At 37.9% G+C, this 21662-nt stretch overlaps 1 protein-coding gene across 2 annotated transcripts; it reads right to left on the bottom strand.

Moving 5' to 3' along the window:
* Nucleotides 1–3248: 3248 nt before the first annotated feature.
* On the bottom strand, nt 3249–13750 carry CENPW (centromere protein W). Of its 2 annotated transcripts, XM_064706903.1 has the most exons (4): nt 13722–13750; nt 10793–10889; nt 5939–6052; nt 3249–4309 (listed from the first exon to the last, which is right to left on the bottom strand). In XM_064706903.1, the coding sequence occupies exons 1-4, from the start codon at nt 13748–13750 to the stop codon at nt 4283–4285; spliced, it is 267 nt and encodes an 88-aa protein (XP_064562973.1). In that variant the 3' UTR covers nt 3249–4282. The 2 variants fall into 2 exon arrangements, with proteins under 2 accessions (XP_064562973.1, XP_064562974.1); XM_064706904.1 differs by lacking the exon at nt 13722–13750 and having other exon boundaries at nt 10793–10994.
* Nucleotides 13751–21662: the final 7912 nt, after the last annotated feature.

Raw genomic sequence — 21662 nt, 5'->3', positions numbered from 1 at the left:
CAACAGAAATGCTGTCAGCATCTTCTCAGCCTAGAACTGAAGCTACTCAAACGTGTAAGAAATTTGTTCTACTACCCTCTTTTATCATATCTAAGTAAGCTATCACAGCAGCTACATTACCATAAAGTACCATTAAAACATATGAAGGAATCTATATGCCAATACATATACATGGTATAAAATGCACATATGGAACTGAAAACAACTACACATATTGCTTTGAAACACTCTAATGAACTTGAATTTGACACATACCTCACAGCTGTGCAAAAAAGGATTTTGATTTAATGTAATCAGCATTTTTATTTGAAATGCAAGTCACCTTCTAAATACACGGCCTTAGTTGCTCTAAACTGATAAAGACTAATGGAATGCCGAGTCAGCACGTCAGCCAGTACAAGCTGTATGCTTCACGGCTAAGGCTGCTAAATAAGTAATGTCTTGTACAAGAATTTCCTTCATAACACTGCACATAGAGTATACCCATTTCTAAAACAGAGTCTATGTTTTACGAATAACTATAGACCTCTAATTAAGAAAACTACATGATACTGAAAGAGTAAGCTTTAAATAAAGAAAAATCTTCAAGACCCTTCATATCTTTCACCCTCTCAGCACAGATCAGGAGAACATCCTGTTTTGGATGTGAATGGTATTTTTTTCTTTTAAACATTACTTGCCCTACATATGTCAGCAGAGTAGGCTTGGTAGTCTTCAAAAAAGATCAGAAAGTGTCACAATCTGTAGCATACTTTTTAGTAGGAATAATCAGAATACTTGCTCTAAAGGAAAGTTACCACAGGCAAAAAAGAGAATTTTTGCTCTATCCCCACCTTATGGCTAGAAAAAGAATTTTTCTATTACAGCATACATATTTCTGGATTTATTTTTCCTTTACTGTATGACTATAACCAGAAAACACAAACTATTTTTATTATGAAACTTCAGATTCTTTTTCAGTAGTCACTCGCTTCTCCACATAAAATCACGATGAAACTCCAAAGTGTGAATGTCTTCTCTAGCACCTGTGTTGATTTTCTGATTCAAAATAACAGATACAACTTTATATTCAAATAGAACAGTGATTATTGGGTCCTGACCCATCAAAGCATACCAGTTCATCTGTTCATTGACACCATTAGGGATCAGGTCCATAGATCTAACCTTCACTGACATACCATTCTTAATAATCACACTTTTTACAAGTTTTAAATATAATAATCACATGATTTATACCACTCAGAAAATGTTAAACTTACATGCTCCACAAAATCAAAGCACAGAATGCATGAATCCATGCTGTGAGTGTGAGCTGGAATAGGGCATATTCCCCACCAGAAGACACTCAGATGCAGATGCACTCTCACCAGTCACTCTGTAAGTGAAGCAAAACCAGCAGCATCACCACTCTCTTCCATCACAGTCATCTGCTGATCAATAAACAATTTCCTTCTTCTTTTGCAGTTTAATCCATTATGATACTATCCTGGCCCAGGGTCTAACACTAGCCACATCAAAAGCTGAAAACCAAGATAAGGGCTACAAGAAGTACTTCTACCAAATTCTATTTCTTCATTACTGTACCCCTTTTCATTGATGGTCAGAGTGAAAGGGCAGGGTAGGATGTAAAACAGAACATGGTGAAAGCTGCAAAGCAGATAGAATAGAAAAAACGGATGTCTGAGTGTGCTTCTAAATTTTTAGGACATCCGTCCTACCTTCTGAGGAAATGAAGAGTTTTAATTGTATCGACAGAGAACCTCTCTTTCCAAAAAGCTCTTCAAGCATATGCTTAAAACCAGAGGAAATTCAATATTGATCAATTGTTTCAGAACTGTAAATTTCACAAGGTTTCATGAAAACAGCTGAGCATCACCATGACTCTTCCCTCAAAAATTCTTGCCTTTTTCCTCCTAATGACAAAGGATCAACAATGGAATTCAAATAACACAACTTCATTAGATCTTCTACTACAGATCTAGTTTCAAAAAAAAATTTATAGAGCTACCTGCTTTGATACTTTGCCATTAAACAGAGACACAACACAGGAATAAACTATCACTATAGCCCCCAAGTTTATATTAATTGTAAGTGTTCACGGGTACTTGGACAAGAGTGCTGTAAGTTTTAATTTCAAAAATCCAGCAAGGAATACTGCATGGAGACCCTAGGTATATAGATGAAGGAGAACAGAAGAGCTGCCAAACAGAAATACAATCAACCTTATGGTAAACATTAAAGACAATACTATGAAAAACACAATAGCATTTTATGTTTCTAAAAGCTTAAGCCCACTTCATCGGCCCCATTAATTTCTAGTAAGTATTTATTTGAAGTTTAGGAGAGAAACTTGAATATCTGTCAAGCTACCCAGGTCATCTTAACACCTGCCTGCTCCAGCTATTACAAAACATTCACAACGTACTATCAAAGTCCCTCTCCTATTAAAAAGAGGCAGCTTCTTACCCATGAATACACACCAGACCCACTGAACAAAATATTTTTAAAGTACACTGGTGGTTGGTTTTAACCCTTCTTTGCCTCCCATACCCAGTGGTAGCTGACCAATTATCAATCTACTACATGAGAATGATAATATTCCACTAAGCTCAGAGTGGACCTTGCTCCTAGAAAAATCAAAAATGAAAAAGTTAAAGTGCATATCAAATCAAGTTCCAAAAGAAGCTATAGCACTCAAACAATTGTACAATGAGGAAGGTATGTGATTATATAAGACTCTAAGAAAATATTTCAGGGAAAATGAAAAAACGTTTCTAAGGAAAATCAAGTGTTGCAATAAAATTGTTAAATCAAAGACAGTAATTACAAATAAAAATATAAATATCGAGTCAGATCTTCCTTATTCCTGAGAATGCACTTCAGATTATTAAATCCACATATCCTCTACATGTGTATGTTCTTGGCCTTGTTTGTAGATTCCAAGGGAGTAAGAGAAGAAAAAGCAGAATAAAGAATCTAGTCAACCCTTACAAGAAGCCAAATGCACTAAGCTCTGTGCATCAAGTAAAGCAGGAGAGTGATGCTTCCTTCCTCTCTGCATATTGGAAGAGGATGGCTTTTCAAAGGTTACACAGCATTTTAAAAAGAACATGGACATGATATGAAATTATAAGTACTGGCATTGCAACAGTTTCTTTAGACTACAAAAATTTCTAAAATGTAATTTTTTGCTGAGTTTCTAGAATATATTTGTTAAGGTGTCAAACAAAATTAGACTACTCAATACATAACACTTGAAAAGAGTCTTTATTTTAAGAACAGTTCACTGTGCATATTAAGGATCTGCTACCATATATTTCACAAAACTGCATTATCAGCTCGAACAGTAACATTATCTATAACTTTATTGATATATTTATTAAGCGAAGTGTTCAGTAAACTATTACAAATATCAGAATAGGAACAGAGTATAACCTTAATTTAAGATGACATTTTCATATAATGTACATTTCCAGACTTTTGACAAGTTAGCATGACACACAAAAGAGAAAAGGAAATAGCCTGGCACTCATGCCAACTTATCTTTGTTATTTTTACAAGATCTAACTTTGAAAACATCAGCTCTGCCAGATCTTTCCTTTTCCATAACCTGTGTATCTGTCCACACCAACTCAATTACAGACCACCAAGTTGCCTCATGTACCACATCAAACAGGTCAGCTTAACAGTTCAAACCATGATTTAAAATACCAACTATGTATTGTTTCCCCAGAACACACAAGTTTCAACCTGCTTTTCAAAGTAATTTTAAAAATTATCAAGACATTTATAAATGAACTGAAGACATGGTATTTAATACACTTGTTTCTACAGTGATGGTTTTGAAAGCCATAATTTTGTTTAGCTAGTAAATCAGCTCTGAACTGCACAATCTACACTAGATTTAGTGAAACCTAAATTTAGTGTTATGTAATTTTTTAAGAACTGTTCCCCTTAAGAAGTTTCACACTTTTAATAATAAATGCCATATTGTACCCAAAGGCTATCTATGGTACAAGCATTACTCCATCATTATGAAATTAAGTACTTCAAAAGTCTTCAGTGAAAAGTGACATACATAAATTAAATTATGCATTAAGTGTATGAAAACATACATTCTTAGATCTTTTTTAAATTTTTTTTTAAAGAAACAGCAAGATAGTCAGGAGATAGATGTCAACAAACTACATAGTTCCACAAATGCTGAAGCTGGATCACAGTATAACTCAAGTTAGTCAGAAAAAATTGAAAAATGTGTTTTAAAATTCCAGTGGTTTGTTTTCTAGCCTCTGCTTTTCTTTAAAATAACCTGCAAAGAAAAGAAAAAAGTATATTTATCAATACAATTCAGGCAGAAGACAGAGACCAAAAGGTTCATCTAGCTAATCTGTTTCCAAGAGCTGTGTTGCAAAGGGTAATACCCAAAGGAAAACATTAGAAATAAAGCAAAAGTACACAGAAAGATTTCAAATTCCAGTTGTTTTTTTTTTAAAGAAAGAACATTCATAAGCAAGAATTCTGTAAAATAAAAGGCTTATTTTGAAAATTAATGCTGAGAAATGGCAACAGTACTCTTGAGCCATCAGTAGATTCCTTAAAGTTCTTACTCTGTTAGGCCTAGACCAAAAGAAAAAATAAGGTTTGTAATAACACAGTTCTTATGCTCAATTTTTGTTTGCAGTGCCTCACTTCCTTCTGTATTAAGAGCACACAGACCTTTGGAAGGACATTTTTTGGTTTGGAGTTTAAATTGAAAAATGAACTTCAAAGCCCAAGTGGGACTATTTAAGTGTTAAAATTATTAAAATACACGCAGTTTTTCCTTTCTTCCCACCTTAAAAAAATAAATGGAGCACAAAAATGTTCAAAAAGTGTTAAGATTGCAGTTAAAAAGAAACCATAAATGTCTAAGACTCCAACTGCAACATTCACTTGGCTACCTTACATATCCTGTATATGTTTCTGTCACTATAGTAATAGAAAAGTATAAAACTAAACCTTTCAGCAGAAGGGAAAAAAATAGTGAAGATAAACAGAAGCCACAGGACCAAAATATCAGGTAACATGAAGTTTTGTCCTCCCAATTTGCTCAGCAGGAGAAGGAGGTTAAAGAGATAAAGAGACTGAATTCCTTCATGACAACAAAGTAAAGCAGACATATCCGACGGAGTGAAATGAGCTACAGAATAAAAAAAGGATTTCAGTCATATTTTGACAATAATTCTTTCTAGGAGACAAAGCTGCATAACACCTTCCCTTTTCCCTTCTTTTGCATGTAAACAAAACTCACCATACTCTGCAATGCAGCGAATTCCTTCTTCACAGATATTCATTCATACAGCAATTTTTGTTATGCTGAACTACCCATATAACAATCCACAGTCTAATTCTCCTTAAAATACATCACACATCACACAAAGTGTCTGTTTGTTCTTGTATCCACACAACGCTGCCAAAACCCACTATGAACTTACTTCAGACTAAGCAGGTAAGAACTGAAGCGCTAAGAAAGGCATTTGAACCTCTCTGAACTATTTCTCACCTGCTCCATAAAGCTTCACTTATATCACTGAAGTTAAGATAGCATGCTTCCTTGTAGTATGTATGTAGTATCAGCTGAAATAAGGATCCTCCAACTATGGACTGCCTTTCAGGCCACAAAGGCCTGCTGGTAGAGCATTTTGCAGACTTACTCATATATTGAAATTATGACTTTAAACAGGGAATAATCAAGAAAAATCGGGTTATATTTAATAGCACAAGGAGAGTTAATTTGTTTTCTTGGTGACAGTAAATTATGCCAATGATGGACAAAGAATATTAAGTGTCTATAGGTTTTGGATTATAAATCAAATATCAACTTTAACAGAGAAAGCTTTTGTATATGCTGTCATAATATATTATACAAAAATGAAAAATATTAGAAGTGTGTTAATACCTTTGCTGCAGATATGGTGTGCTCAGGTTTTATTATTTTACTTTTGTTCTCAAAAGCATTTGTCCTGGCTTCTTCTGCTAGCCGATGGAGAAACAATAAGAAACTCAAATGAACCTTTAAAATAGAGAAGAAAAAAAAATAATTCAAGTTGTTTAAACACAGTTTGCTTTTTTAAAGATTCATTGTTTGCAATAGAAAATTTGCATATTATACTGCTTCCAAATTCCTGAAAGGTGTTCTCAGAAAAAAAATTATCACTCAGTACAAGCCTCAGTAAATTTCCAAGACATTCCCTTCATGCAAGACTCTTGTAAACAGAGTTTAAATTTAGTATACTTAAATAATAAAAGTGCTTCAGAAATGATTATGCAAACCACAACTGATCTAAGAGGAATCCATCTGATTTTTATTAGCAGTTTTTAATAATAAAAGGTGAACACAAATATCACATAATAAGGAGACTTTCTGCTTACTAGTAAATATAGTTAGTTTTCAGTGACTACAACGGCCAGACTTTTATGAACAGCAAATTCATTCCTGCCTTATCACCAAATGGACTACAGACAAGTTCAAGGACTTCTGCCCCTTTCCAGTGTAAAGCGACATTGACATTAATTTCTCCAGAACTTGGAATTCTCCAGTGTCAGGAGGTTGCATCCATTTTTTCCCCAGCTCATCACTTAGCTTTTTTCACATTAAAAGAACGGGTTGGCAATGTTCCTTTCCATATGGAGTGCTGTTTTGCTAATACAAAAGCAGGAAAAATTGCAGCAGGCAAGGAAGGAACTGCTGTAGCCTGGACTTAAACTGCCAGCCAAGAGCACACTTGTGTAGTAATTAATCAGGGGCCAATAAGACAAACCCCTAGCATTATACAGGCACTGTGTGAATTATTTAAATAACCCAACCTGAAAAATTGATAATTGCACCTTTTGTAAATTAAACTTTCAAACAACATTACCTCTGCTACATAAAGTGTAGAAATAGACTTTTGCAATCAAGAGCTAGAAAAAATATTACTGAAGTAGATGAAAGTTTTCTTTATATGAATAAGGTGATGCATTTATTCTGCTGTACCTTATCTGTAAACCTGGAACAATGTAATATGGAAAGTTACAAATTAAGGGTTTAAGAAAAATATTTTGGCAGTGGGTTTGCAGCACGAAGAATCTGTTACATGTTCCTGTCACAAGAACTCGGTTCCTATGACAAGCAGTTTAGGTAGTTTTTAAAAATACCCTGAACTAAATGAAGCAATAGATAAATTTACATAATATTTGACATCATTTGGAAGCATCTACTACACAAAAAGCAGATGTGCTTGCAGATTTATTTCACAAAACATAAAAGCTGTTTTACAATCGGTCTTTAAATATTCACACAGAAATTATTTCCAGCAGAATCAAGCAGTGGCACTAAAATAATGTTCAACATTAGAATTCTCATTATTAAACTTATCAACACGGAGATTAGATTTCAGGAAACAACCTGAAGGAGAAGTGAAAGATGGAACAAAAGCTTCCATACTTGCATGCCCTTCTGAGATATCTAAAGGCAAAAGTATTAATTTTAAAATTGCCTTTTAAAACTGCATCTTCTCTCAGAATCACTGTACCTTTATTTTCCTATTCTCAAAGTGAATTGCTGCATGTGGAGAAGCTTCCTCTGTACTCCAATAGCTTTAAACAGTCACATAACTAAAATCAGAGCATTCCACAAGAGAGCACACAGGTTAATAAATATTCCAGGTTATTCAAGGCAGTTGAGAAGGGTTAGTGAAAGGCAGAATGGCTAGGACACTTACTGGCAACTAAGCAATACCATATTTGTTTAAGGACATTGCTTTACTGCATATTAAATTTTTGCCCTTCTGCATAAAATTTAAAGACTGTTTTGAACTAACTAGTCATGAAAATCACCTTACAAAACTGAATGTTTATTTTCCAGAAAAGAAAGGATGCAAAATTTTAAGAACATACGTAAAAAATTCACAGCACTGTTTACACAGCAACTTCCACACACCTGTTCGACAGAACTGAGGAATAGCAGGGACAACCACTGTAATTTTGTTTTACTGCTGTAACTTCAAAACAATTCTTAAGATTGATATTTCAGCTTCAATGCACAATTATTAATTATTCTATGGTGATAAGAAATTTAAAAAAGGCCATTCAGCGCAATATCTCGTGCTTTTCCTGCAATGGAAACACACATGTGCTGTTCTAGCACAAAATAAGCAGCTAAGATCCTGCTTTTCTTCTATAATTGCAATATATTTTCTTCTCTGACCATCAGGAAATATCTGAACTTCAGTACTAAAATCATTACCTCTTATTTTCAAAAAGAGCCTTGAAAAAACCTAAACCACTATTTGCATCTCTTCACCCGGAGATATTATCATACTCCTTAAAAAAAAAAAAAAAAAAACAAAACAAAACATCTTCCTGAGAAAGTTTAATGAAATTTGATAGCTACACTGTGCAAAGAGATAGATGTGAACACTTAGGAAACAGGTTCTGACAAAGCTTCAGATTTTGTGAAGAGACTTGATCAGAAGTGAAGAAGAAACCTCATCCAAGTATTCAACAAAAATTATCTGAATTCTTATGCCTTTCAAACTTGTTACGATCATGTAAGAAGACATTGGTTTACAGAGTAAATAATCACTGAAAGTTGGGAAAAAAAGAAAGTCTTATTTTCTCCTAAGGCAGGCAGACCCCTTTACTGAAATGGGCATATACTGCAATAGATTCAGACATAAAGCATGGATCATTCTGGAAGATAGCTCAGAAACTGAACTAGCACGTTTCTCATACTTCCCTTGAGAAGAAATAAGCTCTCTGCTCAAAAGATATACAGCTCCATCTTGTTAAGACAACTACTATATAAATTTCTGATATATGCAATCTAATCACTCTTACAGGGTTTGCAGAGAATAACACAGGCACCAGAAAACCCACTCTCAAAATTTGTCACTTGTCTTACTACACAATAAACTCACCAATCCTTTTTTTGTTTTTCCTAAAAGAGGCATAATTTCAGCTGTGTTGATTATTTAGCCATGGAAATAAAGATCTAAAGAGCTGTCAGACACAAGCCTAGTTGAAGAACATCATGGACAACCACCACACCTGGACATTCTTGTTTAAAGGTAAAATAAAAAAGCCAAGCCTTGTAACATAAAAGGCTGCGTAATTTGACATCACCAGAAGAGATAATCTAAGTTTACATTACATTATTAAAATTTATTCTGATTTCATCCTTTGTGCTGCAATGAACATTTTCACAGCCATATTTTAAGCTGGATCTGTTTGCTGTTGTTTATAAGTTTCAGTGCATTCAATTCACTGACTTTGCAGCTCAGAGAACTTTAGTGCCAGGACCAGGAAGAGATGGGAACCAAAGGCCAAGATTTGGAGGGATGTCCCATTCCCCCTTTTCAGACAGCCACACTACTTTGAAACCAAATTTTCATTACCGTGGAAACACAGACCAACTGTTACCAAGGATTAAATACAAAAGTGTGATTGTGTGTATTCAATTAGTTGACAACTGCATTCCACTGAGTAAGCTTTGAGTAGGTCTGAGCATGAGTAGCAAGGGGCCAGGTCCTTAGTCCATAAAAAATCTAAATGCAGCAAAAACATCAGGAAGAGATCATATTTTTATTAGCTCCACTCCATTAGAAAAATATTTAATGTTTGCATTCAAATCTAAATACTCTGAAGTAATGGCCATTTTCATTCACTTTAATCTCATGTTACTTATTTTAATTTTGTATGTTTACATTTAGCTTCATATATCCAGACAGCAACCTTCAAGATGCTGCAAGACACAACTTTTATACACACATGAAACGTTGACTTACCATTTAAGTCAGGGCCCATACATACTATACAGCATACTAGTGCTAATGCTTTAATGCTCTGAGAGCCACATGCATTTGTAAACAAGAGGATATCACAGTCCAGCAAGTCAAGTCGACTAAGTTCTTTCCAAGAGCATCTTTTCTATGTATTTTTTTTTTAATACGGCAACTACCACAAGCTCTCTTGAGGTCAGATTTCCTTCCTGTAGACAAATAATTTCTTGGTGAGACAAACCCTACCTGTGCTGCAAACCCCTTAGAGCAGGTCAGACACAATTCAGCTTTATTGGCCTGTTTTTGCAAACTTGGCTCTTTTATCCCCCCTTTTTTAGCAGGCGTTTTTAAGCCGTGATCAGAACTCCAGCACCTTACTGGGTTCCTAACAAGACTTGTCATCTCACAGTTTAGGGCAGAGTCTACCTAGATGGCCTGCTAAAAACATATCAGCACTCAAGAGCAGCTTAGCAGCTCATTGATCACAGCTCAGCTGAATACCTGTACACCGAACTGATCAACACAAACACCTGCATCTAGCAGCCAGATAACCCAAATTGCTATTTCTCGCTGTGTCTACACCAAACTCTAAGAACATCAGTGTGTACATGGAGTGACACAAAAGCCATACACGAGCCCGTCCCTTGAATCGCTGGGAACAAGATCGCTGTAAAGAGCTACAATACAGCAGCCACCAGCAAAGCGGGAGCGGCAATCTCTGCTCACCCGTATTTTCTCTCAGACCTCTGTCTGTCCCTCCAAGCTTTGCCTCCCCTTGCCCGCGGGTCCCAGCGGAAGCACCATTGATAGTAACTGGGCATCCCGTCATACACAGGGCGCACAGGCTGCAACATTTAGGGAATAAGCGTCCCAGTTTAGGGCCGGCTGCCCCCGCCGCAGCTGCGGCTGCCGCCATGGCCAAAGGCAGGAGCTCTCCCGGGCTCCCCGGGGCAGTCTAACCTCTCCTCTCCCCCGCCCCTCTCCTTCCTCACCAGCAGGTCGGCGTTCGCCGCCAGGCGTAACTGCGGCTTGTGCTTCTTTATAATTTTCCGCAAAGTGCTGCGGGGCGCCGTGCGCTTCATCTTCCTCCTCCCGCTTTCCTTCCTCTTCTCCTTCCTCCTCCTCCCGCCGCCCTCGCTCCCTCCGCCGTTCGAATCCGCCGCCCTCGCGCAGCCCCGCGCGCCCGCCGTGACGCAACTTCCCAACGGCCGCGCGCGGCACCGGCACCGCCCCCGCGCCAGCGCCCCGCCCCTGCCGCTCCCGGCCCCGGCGCTTCCCCGGGGCCCGCGCGCCGAGGGGTCCCAGCCGCGCTTCCCAAGCGGCCCAGAGGCTGCGGGGAGAGCGCCCCGCCGGCCCCGCCGAGCCCGGCCCCGCCGCCCAGGTGGCGCACGAGCGGGGAAGGGCGCTCCCCGAGCAGGTGCTCGAGGGACGGGCAGGTCCCGGTGGCCGCCCCGCGGCCATTCCCCTCCGTGTGGGTCCGCTTCCCTCGTGAGCGAGCCGAGGGCTGGCTGTAGGCCTGGCTGTAGCCAGTTACGCACACCTCCACCCGGGCGTGTTTAGTGACAAGGACGGGAAAGGGCGCGGGCAGTTCCCGAGTGCCGTTCCCGAGCCCTCGAGCGGCGCTGCAGCATGGGGGAATTTCCCGAAGCGCCGGGAACGCGGCACGGGGCAGGGGGAAGCACCGGCACCGGCACCGGCACGGCGCTGCCTCGGCGCTGGGCTTTAAGTTGGCGATCGTGGCCAAGTGTGCTGGTGTTTCCTTGCCGCAGAAGGGAGATGTACAGCCCGCTTTTGCCCCACTTAGACTGTGTGACCTCGCTGGGAGATGGGGCAAGACTGCAGGACCGGGGCCCTAATTAACACCATTATCTTACGCGGAAATGCGTCTAGAATGATAGTTGTGTTCTGCACGTAAATCTGGACAAAATCCTGCTTTAGTATGGCATTGACTTATTTGTACGCAGAAACACACAGTGGTTCTGAAGTCGTGACACTTCTACGTGTCATCCTTCCTCCAGCATCTGTCCCTGCACTCCTGCTGTAGCTGACGGATGCTGCTGACTGAAATACGGGTTTCCCCACAGAGGGGCCCCTGTAGCTTGGCATTCTCAGTGTATTTGGACGGTGTGTACTTAGTTGGAGAAGGGGTCAGGATTTCATACTGAGGTATGGGGTTTTTCAGCATATTTATTAGGGTTTTTTATTTTCTTTGGCCTATGGGATGCTTGCAAATTTAAATGTTGATAAGATAAATATATCGGCTTAATATGTTCAAAATACCAGCACCCAGATATGAATCAGTTTTGTTGAAGTATGTTCTTAAGCCTGTATGATTTAGTATTTTAGTTAATTCTACAATATGCACAAAATGTAGTCCAGATAGAAAGAAGTATGATATCTGACAGCAGGAGAGAATTTAAGATTTGCCGGTTCTTCATACTCCGTCACATATTTGAAAATGATGCTTTCTTCTTTCAGTTTTGACTGTCACTTGCCATTAATCGTCAACAGCGGTGTTGATCTTGCAGTCAGGGTCTTAACTTTTTTTCTGTGAAAGAATAAGCACACTAACACGCAGGACTTTTCTGTGCAGTACAGTTTAATAATAGTCCCAGTTAATGGCTCAGCAGCAGTGCTACAAGTAAACATTTGGGGTTTTTTCGATTAACTGAATGGCTCTGACTCAGGAGCTAGATAGGGTCATATACTGTAATGCCGATAATATACACACAGAAACTTGCATCAGCAATAACTCAGCATGTCAACAGATGCAAATCTACAGCTGGGATAGATCAGGAGTTCCACTGGACCTTACGTGGGCTGAGAGCTGGGCCTTAGTATCTTACTGTTGGTGGGAAACTGGTGTGGGCAAACATTTTACAAACTGTAAGAGTTGCAAAGGTGCCTCTACTGTAAGTCTAAAACTATTAAAACACACCACACAAATTTGAAACTGTGCAGTGACCTGCATAAAACAACAGATACTGAGACCCAAGACTAGTAACTGTATCTTTTAGTCATGTGCTTGCTATGTAGAGAATGACTGAATAATGAAATGTACTATTAAGTGTAATACTGTTAGAGTTTTGTTGGTTCTGATGGTTTTATATTTCTAGTGGACTGGGGGGGGGGGGGGTTGGTTTTGTTTTTAGCCACAGAAAATAGTAATTTAAAGTGCTGGCTCAAATCTACATATTTACCAGATTTCCTAACTTCTTAGGTATTAAAAAATTTAAATGGTTACTTCAAGCAATTGATAACAGAAGTCAAATGTACATGTAGTAATTTAAATGTATGTAAATTATAGGTTATGATTTACTGAACAAACATGAAATTCCGTATTTCAGATTTCTCCTTCAATTTACATTTTAGGCTATTTATGAATAAATATTTCTGTAAATATGATTTTAGCAGCTTAATTTTAATACTCAAATATTGTAGAAAAAGAAAAAATTGTAGCTCTGTACATTATGCATTTCAATGGACAAGAATAATTTTATAAATTAACTAAATAAATTATTTTTAAAATCACATCTGTTTCAATTTTTTGGTCTCTATTAACATGGGGATTAATGATTAGATTACAGTGATTTAGAAAACTGCAGTCTCGGTATATGTCTGATTTTGAACATGACTATTTTCTGTTTCTAATAGAATCCATAATGTTCAGTTATAATATTATGAAATATTTAAATAAGCAAAAGAATAATGAAAAATGTATTTTAAATTAATTATTGGAAAGTATTATTGAAATTGCTAATTTTTTCATGCTCATGCAGCTTTATAAAAAAGGCAATTCCATGCCTTACAGGCAGATTTTCATATTTTATCTGTTCAAAAGCTGCAGGAGTTTATAATCCATTTTCTACAAGCAGTTGCCTTGCTTTCAAATAATGTTTCAAGAATGTCATATTTTTCCACTTTTTAGCAATTGCAGTTTTTAAACACATTAGTTCATTTTGTGAACTTCAGCTGCAGCACAACATCTTCCGAGGTTTCCAGCAATGCTGAGCTGTGTTTTGGAACTAAAGGCATCATCTGGGACCGATGATTAAAACAAGGACACTTCAGCAATTAAAATAGTACCATCCAGGTCTGACTTCTTCAGGAAAACAGTCTTTACATTTTCCTTTTTATTTGTTTTTTTGGTTTTTTGTTTTGTTTTTTTTTTTTTTAACACAGGCAATTTCAGTGACATTATTTTGTCACTTTTGTTTCCAGATCGCGTGGATTTCTTGAAAACACATTTCCATACATTTCAGTGGCTAAAAAGAGGCCAAGTTTGGGGCCATCACTGCTGAACCTCAAACCAGTAAACATTTAGCTCTCTCTTTCTGTGAGAAAAGAGGTGAATTTAAAGACTAATTTTATCCACTTCTGTGGTGCACTGTAAGTTGAAATAAGGGTAATATTTGGAAATGAAATTAAAAAGCCATGTTTCCTTTCTATGCTGAGACTTTTGTAAGCACATCCTAACTTGTTAAATTTGTTCTCCCTGTCTGTACTTCATAACTATTCATTTAACTGTTTTGTTTCTGGATTTTGACATTATCTTCAGTCAAATTCTTCATCAGCTCTTCATCAAATCATAATTTTAAACTCAATCTTCTCTCCAAAAATGCTGAATTTTACTATATTCATTTACAATATTCATATTACAATATTCCATTTAAAGAGTGTTATATGTTGAAATTAATAATCACATTTTATAAATTCTTACTAAGCCAGAGGTCTGTCGGTTTCTTCTCTAGTCAGGTAGAGACTGTTAAATACTTTCTAGTGATAATCTAGTTTCAGTGGTTGATTAAAGACTTTGAAACATATCCTGGATATGAATGTCAAAGCCTAAAATCTTTTGATGTTTTGTTCGGTGATGAAAAGATATCTCTAAAACAGAACATAACAATTCAGCAAATGTAAACTCTCCTATAGTGTAGTTGATAGGCTTGATCATAGTGATTGGGGTATACAGACTGACTCTCCTGTTACATTTGTATATTATTTCTGTTGGATAATTCAGGTGGGGTCGAATACTTTCGTAGAGAAACAGGAAAAGAGATAATACAAAGGAGCAAATTGTATGTTTCCTTCTCCTCTGTGGAACTTCAGAAAACATCTTTCTTGAAAAAGAAGGGGGAAATGGCAATTTTAACAGGAAACTTTTGCCTTGTGACTGTCACTATTGATATAATGACAATAATTTAATTGCAGTAATAAATACTAGTCAAAACTTTGTTTGGTATTCACCTTTAATTTTCATGAAGAAAGGACAAAATTCTCTAGAATCAATTATTTTCATTACTTCCATGTTTTTTAAATTTAGTTCTGTTTCTATCTGTGTTTCAGGCCCAGAACACTAAAAAACAGGAAGGGCAAATCATCGTAAATTATAGTTGAAATTGTGACTATTTGCTGATTTTAAGGTTTACCTTTTAAGCTTCAGTTTCATTTTTCAGGACATTCTGTGTATCAGCCCTCTGTGTATCAGGCTCTGAGAACCTGCCTGAAGTCAGTTGACTTCCACAGGCCAGACACCATCTGTCTGTTGTGACTGCTTTGATTGCATTCATAAAATGGATGTCATTCATACTGAAGCGTACAAATCACAGCTCAGCAGTCACTCTTACCTTCAGAGATATTCCTTGGGTACTTCTCATGCCATCAGCTAAAAGTGTATCAGTTTCACTGCTTTTGAAGTAATTTGATGCAGGATCACATTGATATTACTGTCCATTACTTTATTAAATTATGTAGGAGGAAAATGTTTATTTTAGGTGTTTTCAATGAAAACCATAAAGATTAATAAATTACACCAAAAAACCCCGAAACCTTCAAATACCCACTTCATCTGTGTTCATGTAACTTTTCTCATTATTTTTTTAGATTTGCACTTTATTTGTGTTTTGCTCCCGGATATAATACACCCATTTAATGCCAGTCTTATTTCCTCCCTGAAATTCCAGAAGGAACAGAGTGTTATTATTCTCTTCAGATTTCATGCTTGCAACAACTACATATAAACCAGAATGATCTTCCAGCACCTGTGCTGTGATCAGCTAATCCAGACCTGCCAAAAAGACCCCCTTCTATCAGAAACTTTTGCAAACCTAGACAGTATTCTGAAAAATGCCTGTTCTCTGCCTTAAGAATACATATTTTATCCAAATGTGTTACAAACAGAGAAGAAAGGAGAGCACAAAATTTAATTATATTATCCAGGATTTTACTTTACTAAAAACTGGCCTAATTAGCATAACATGTGATAGCAATAGCTGCCAATAAGGAACTCAAAGATTAATAGATAGATACTACCCAACTGCCAAATTTCTAATTACATTTATCAGGGACAGTGGATCAGAGGGGTTGACCACAAGAAGGCCTGAAACTGATGGTTACTTTTTCTTTCATGGTTGCTTTGATCTTTGCATGAAGGGTAGCAACATCTTTTAGCCTCATCTCCCACAGGGACCACGTTTTTTCCCTGTTGATTTCTTCTTCAGTCAGAAAAAAAACCCTAGAAGTGTAATATGCAACAGCATTTTCCTGCCTCTTCATTAATTTCCCGTGGGTTTTATCAGCTCTGAAACACAAAATGATGTGCTATGGAATGGTCTGCTTGGCTATACAACTTTCTATCAGTTTCCTGGCTGCAGAGGAAAATGGGTAATCACAATTTGAGATATCCACACTTAAAGCAAAAACTTAATCCCTTGCTGATGTTTCCGATTGTCAGTAATCCTCAACTCTCCTAAAGCAGAGGTGGAAGTGTCAATGTAAATGACAAATGTCCACTTTTTGCCTGGTACTGCCCACATACCCCATGAATATGCTAAAAGAAGGGTTATATATATGCATATTTGTTTACATTAAAGCTAGTTGGAAAACTGATCACATATATATCTCAGGTCAAAAAACAAATACAGTTAATTGTATGTTGTAATTAATAAATGGTAGGTGATAGCCAGCGGGATGCCTGCCTGCCACCTGGTTTGCCCCAATAACCTTGATGACAGACTTCAGCAAACTAAATTCAAAGAGAAAAAACAAAGTAACAGACAGGTTATGTTTCAGATGAGGTGAACTGGTTGCTGGTCACTTAAATCACACTTTTTGTGACAGAAGCCAAGCCATAATATTATTGTTATATGTGAACATGATAGAATAAAAAGAATGGCCACTGAAGTGAAGCAAGAATTTAAAGATTACCTTCAGAGTGCATGGAATACAAAAATACTACAACAGGAATTGCCATTAGCTCACAAATTTGGCATGTACTGTGCTGTCAAGAAGAGAGGAGGAGAAAAATAAGTAATTTGTATTAATTTCTTTTCACATTGTAATTAATAAGGGAGTTATTGAAAAAGAGAACATCTCAGATAAAACACAAGTAATTCAAATAGGCTGCAATCAAAATGTGTTTTTTTCATGAAGACTTTTCGAAGTTATTTATTAACTGCCAAAAGGAATATACAGTCACCTGAGAATGAAGTAATATAATATATGCCAGTTTGCTGCAAATGGTTCCTCAGTGATCTGCTTTCTTTAGCAAGCAGACATGAAATCATTTGTCTTCAAAATTATGTTAAGAAATTAATGATCTAATACAAACTATCAAGAGTGGAATGCAAAGTTCAACTACCTATTTTTTTCTGTGAAAAGAATAGTGATTGAAAACATTAGACTTGTATAGTAAAAAATAAGCACTCTAGAGAACTACAGCGTTACTCTTTAGTTTCCATCATTACAGAAATGCTTGAATTTCTTTTGAGTACACAGAAATCTTTGACTCTGTCACGCTTTCTGCAAATTCACAAATAACTTTTTTTGTAACAGCAATTATTAGCAAAATATAAACCCCTGTGAAACTCTTCCAAATTGTATTGAGAATCAGTATTTTTCTGAAGGTACCAAAAGGAAAGTTTTAAAATGCTGCTGCTGTAGCCTAAAGGAAAAGTACTCCTTCAGAGACTATGGTGAAGTACAGGAATTACTAAATCCTTTTCCCTTTGGCTAGTTAATTGCTAATTTTATTCTTGGGAATGTAGTTTTGGGTGTGGGTTGGTTTTGTTTTTTTAAATATCTTGATATATAGAGTTTAGAAAGAAGCTTCAAAGATTAATTATCCATTGAGCTAAAAATTCTTTCAGTAGCTTAGAATCATTCTGCCTTCTGGGGACAGTAACATTTGCAGTTTCATTTGCAATTAAATGGAAGTGGTAATTTAGAGAGTGAAAGATAGTGTATATACTTCTTTGAATGTAAAACAATACCTTAAGTATTACTTAAATAAATGTAACTTTGACCACAGTTTTGTAAATAAACAACTGCCATACAATCTTTTTCTTTCCAGGCAGAACAAATACACTTTTATCAAACAGTGCTTGACACAAAGGAAAACAGCAAGGGTGTAACGCCTCAGGTTAATAAACCTAAAAGACAGCAGCTGTAGCTTTGCACAGAGGTAAGGTGCTGCTCTCTGCTGCATCAGAGCCTTAGCCCACTACACCCAAGAATAACCATAGTAACTGTGGGGACAGGAAGCCATATAGAGTTTTCTTCCCCGGCCCTACATGACTCTGTAAACCTGTTGTTAAGAACTACATAAATGTATGTGGAGGCACCACAGACAGTAGAACTGTTCAGTAAACAGAGTTGCAATACTGATTTTCTAACCACATTGAGGCTCCCTACCTGAACTTACATAGGGTAACTTAATTTCCACAAAGCTAAGAAAAATATCTATTTTAAGCTGGAAGCCACACCTCTTGCGTCAGCACAAATGCAATTACAACAAAACTAATACCATAAAAACACAGAGTGAATCATAACACAAATGCAAAATTTTTTTGGAAGGAACATTCTGTAATGTGAGCTGACACTTGGAAAACAGAAGTCAGCTCTAAGGTCTCTCATCTTTACCCTGGGTATTTTACGTTTTGTATTTAGGCTGCCCTATCTGAATAGGGGCAGAGTTTTGTTTTTCAGGGTACTGTGATGTTCATCATAGTAAGTAAGGTTGCTCTGATATTTTTTAAGTATCTCCACCTGGGTAGGAGCTGTGGCTCCTTAACTTAACCAGTGATGCACCAATATTACCAGTTGTACTGTGGAATGTTTCCCTTGGATCAGGTCAGTAGCCTCGCCCTGCTGCTCATTGCCACCCTGACTGATGATGTTTTGCCCCTGTACAAACCAACTATTCAGTGCTGCCATAAAATGGCACAATGAAAAGCACAAAATTGCTGTTCAGAGGCAGCTCTTTGCCTAAAAATTTGGCAGGTGCGTGCTTTTTCCAGTTTTTTGTGGGGTTTTATAAGGGCAATACATTGATACTGAATGATGCTCTTCCCTGTAGAGGAATAAAAATATGCTTATGTTTGTCATTAGAAGAATTTTTCCATCATATTTTTCAAACTGGTCTAGAAGTATTTGCTTTTTTTAAATCTTTGTGTTTCAAAATCACTGCGTTTGCAATTCTCTAGCATTCTTCCCACTTCTATCTGATAATGTGGTGATATCACTGGGCTGACTCTTGTCTGCAAAGTGTCCTGGAAGAGAGCCAGGACAGGAGAATGAGAGGAAAAAAACCCAAGCACATAATGAATTTGGGAGCTAGATGGCCTAGTTTTTATGGGGGACTTTCTGTGTAAAAGTCATTCAGTGGAAGGCCTGTGCTTATTGCTATGCTCACCTGTTCCACAGTGCTACAAGTAAGTGAAACAGCTATAAAGACAGGTTAATTCTCCAACAGCATTTGTTACATCTTTACAATACATGTTCAGAATTAAGTAGATGGAGGCAAGGAGTCATTCTGATCCTAACAATCCCTCTTTAGGCTTTATTTGACATTCTGTAGTCAGGTAAAAGTTTGCCAGTTTGTCTAAAATTAAATTTAGAGGCCTCTGAAGATTAAACAAAATAAAAACATAGAACACTGTAGTGGGTTGACCCTGGATGGATGCTAGGTACCCACAAAGGCCACTGCTGTCACTCTCCTCCAAAAATGGACAAGAGAGAGAAAATATAACAAAGGGTTCACAGGTTGAGATAAGGCAGAGAGCCATCACTGACTGAATACTATCGTGGACAGAACAGGCTTGACTTAGAGATAGTAATTGAATTTATTACTAACAAAATCAGAGCAGGATAATGAGCAGTAAAATAAATTTTCAAAAACCTTTCCCCCACCCTCCTTCCTTCCCAAGCTCTACCTTCTCACCCAGCAGCACAAGGAGACAGAGAATGGAGGTTATGGTTAATTCATCACACATTGTTCCTGCCACTGCTCAGGGAGAAGAGTCCTTACCTCCCTGGAGAGAGGAGACCTCCAGCATGGGGTCCCTGTCCCACAGGAGACAGTTCTCCACAAATTTCTCCAGTGTGAGCCCTTCCCATGGGCAATAGCTCTCCATGAACTGCTGCTATGGGAGCCACTTTTCCATGATGTGCAGTCCTTTATGCACAGCCTGCTCCAATGTGGATTTCCCATAGGGTCACAAGTCCAGCCAGGAAACCTGCTCCAGCATGGACTCCTCTTTTCACAGGTCCTTGCCAGGACCCTGCTCCAGCATGAGCCTTCCACAGGTTCTCAGCCTCATCTCAGGCACCCAGTGCTCCAGAGTGGCCTCCTCCAGGGACTGGAGGTGGATCTCTGCACCCCCATAGTGATCCATGCTCTGCAGGGGCACAGCTTCAGCACCTGGTGCACTTACTCCCCTCCTCCACTGACCTTGGTGCCTGCAGAGCTGTTCCTCTCACATGTGCTCATTCAGTTCCTTCTCTGGCCTCAATTACTTCTGCACAGTAACTCTAGTTTCTTCTTAAACACGTTATCACAGAGCCATTAGTATCATTCCTGATTCCTCAGCCTTGGCTGAGCATGGAACACTTAATCCCTGGGTCATGGGTTCATGCCTCGCATTAGGTGTCAGAAGAACTGCAGGAGGTTGACATTGGCAGTGCACCAGGTGCCCACCAAGCTATTCCATCATTCCCCTTCCCAGCTGGACAGGGGAGAGAAAATAACTGGAAAATTTTCCTAGCAAATGACTCCTAGGTTGAAATAAGGCGGTTTACTAAAGCAAAAATTTGTGCATGCACATAGCAAAGAGAAGAAACACCGACATTCTTATTCTCTACTTCCCATGAGCCAGCCAAGTCCAGCCACTTCCCAGGAAGCAAAGCTTCAACACCCATGGCAGCACTCAGGAGGGCAAACATTGTAAATAGCAAATACCACCTCCTCCTCCTTTCTTGGCTTTTGTCCTTGAGCTGATGTCATATGGTATGGAATATCCCTTTGGTTAATTTGTGTCAGCTGTCCCAGTTGTGTCCCCGCCCAGGATTTTGCCCACCCACAGCCTGGTATGTTACCAACCCCTTTCTAGCTACCAATGCAAAGCCCAGCATTGTGAGGACTGTTATAGGAAAATGAACTCCGTCTCAGCCAGACCCAATACAAACATATGTTAATAAATGCATATGCTTCAAATGTTTTTTGTAACATTATATTTTGAGCAGATTAATCCAATTTGGGTGCTTTGTGAACTCAGTACTCTCACAGATTTCAGTAATTACCAGCTTTGTACTTGCCTATTACTTTTTTAACAAAAAATTAAACTGATTTTTACTTCCAAAATAAATTTAACAATTGCCTTCTACATTTTAACAGTTCTTACACTTGTTGATTCTATACGTGGAAGGCAAATGTTTATTTGCCCTAAGCTACAAGCCTGAAATATGGTTCTGAAATACATCTGTTTGTGTAAAGATCCACAGACATCAGTACCCAGATGTATATTTCACAGCCTTACTCCTTCTCTGTGTGATCCCCAGCAGAAAGAAGAATTTTAAATAGTTATC

This window comes from Zonotrichia leucophrys, chromosome 3 (genome assembly GCF_028769735.1).
Source record: "Zonotrichia leucophrys gambelii isolate GWCS_2022_RI chromosome 3, RI_Zleu_2.0, whole genome shotgun sequence".
NCBI lineage: Eukaryota > Metazoa > Chordata > Aves > Passeriformes > Passerellidae > Zonotrichia > Zonotrichia leucophrys.
This window is presented reverse-complemented; position numbering and strand designations above follow the sequence as displayed.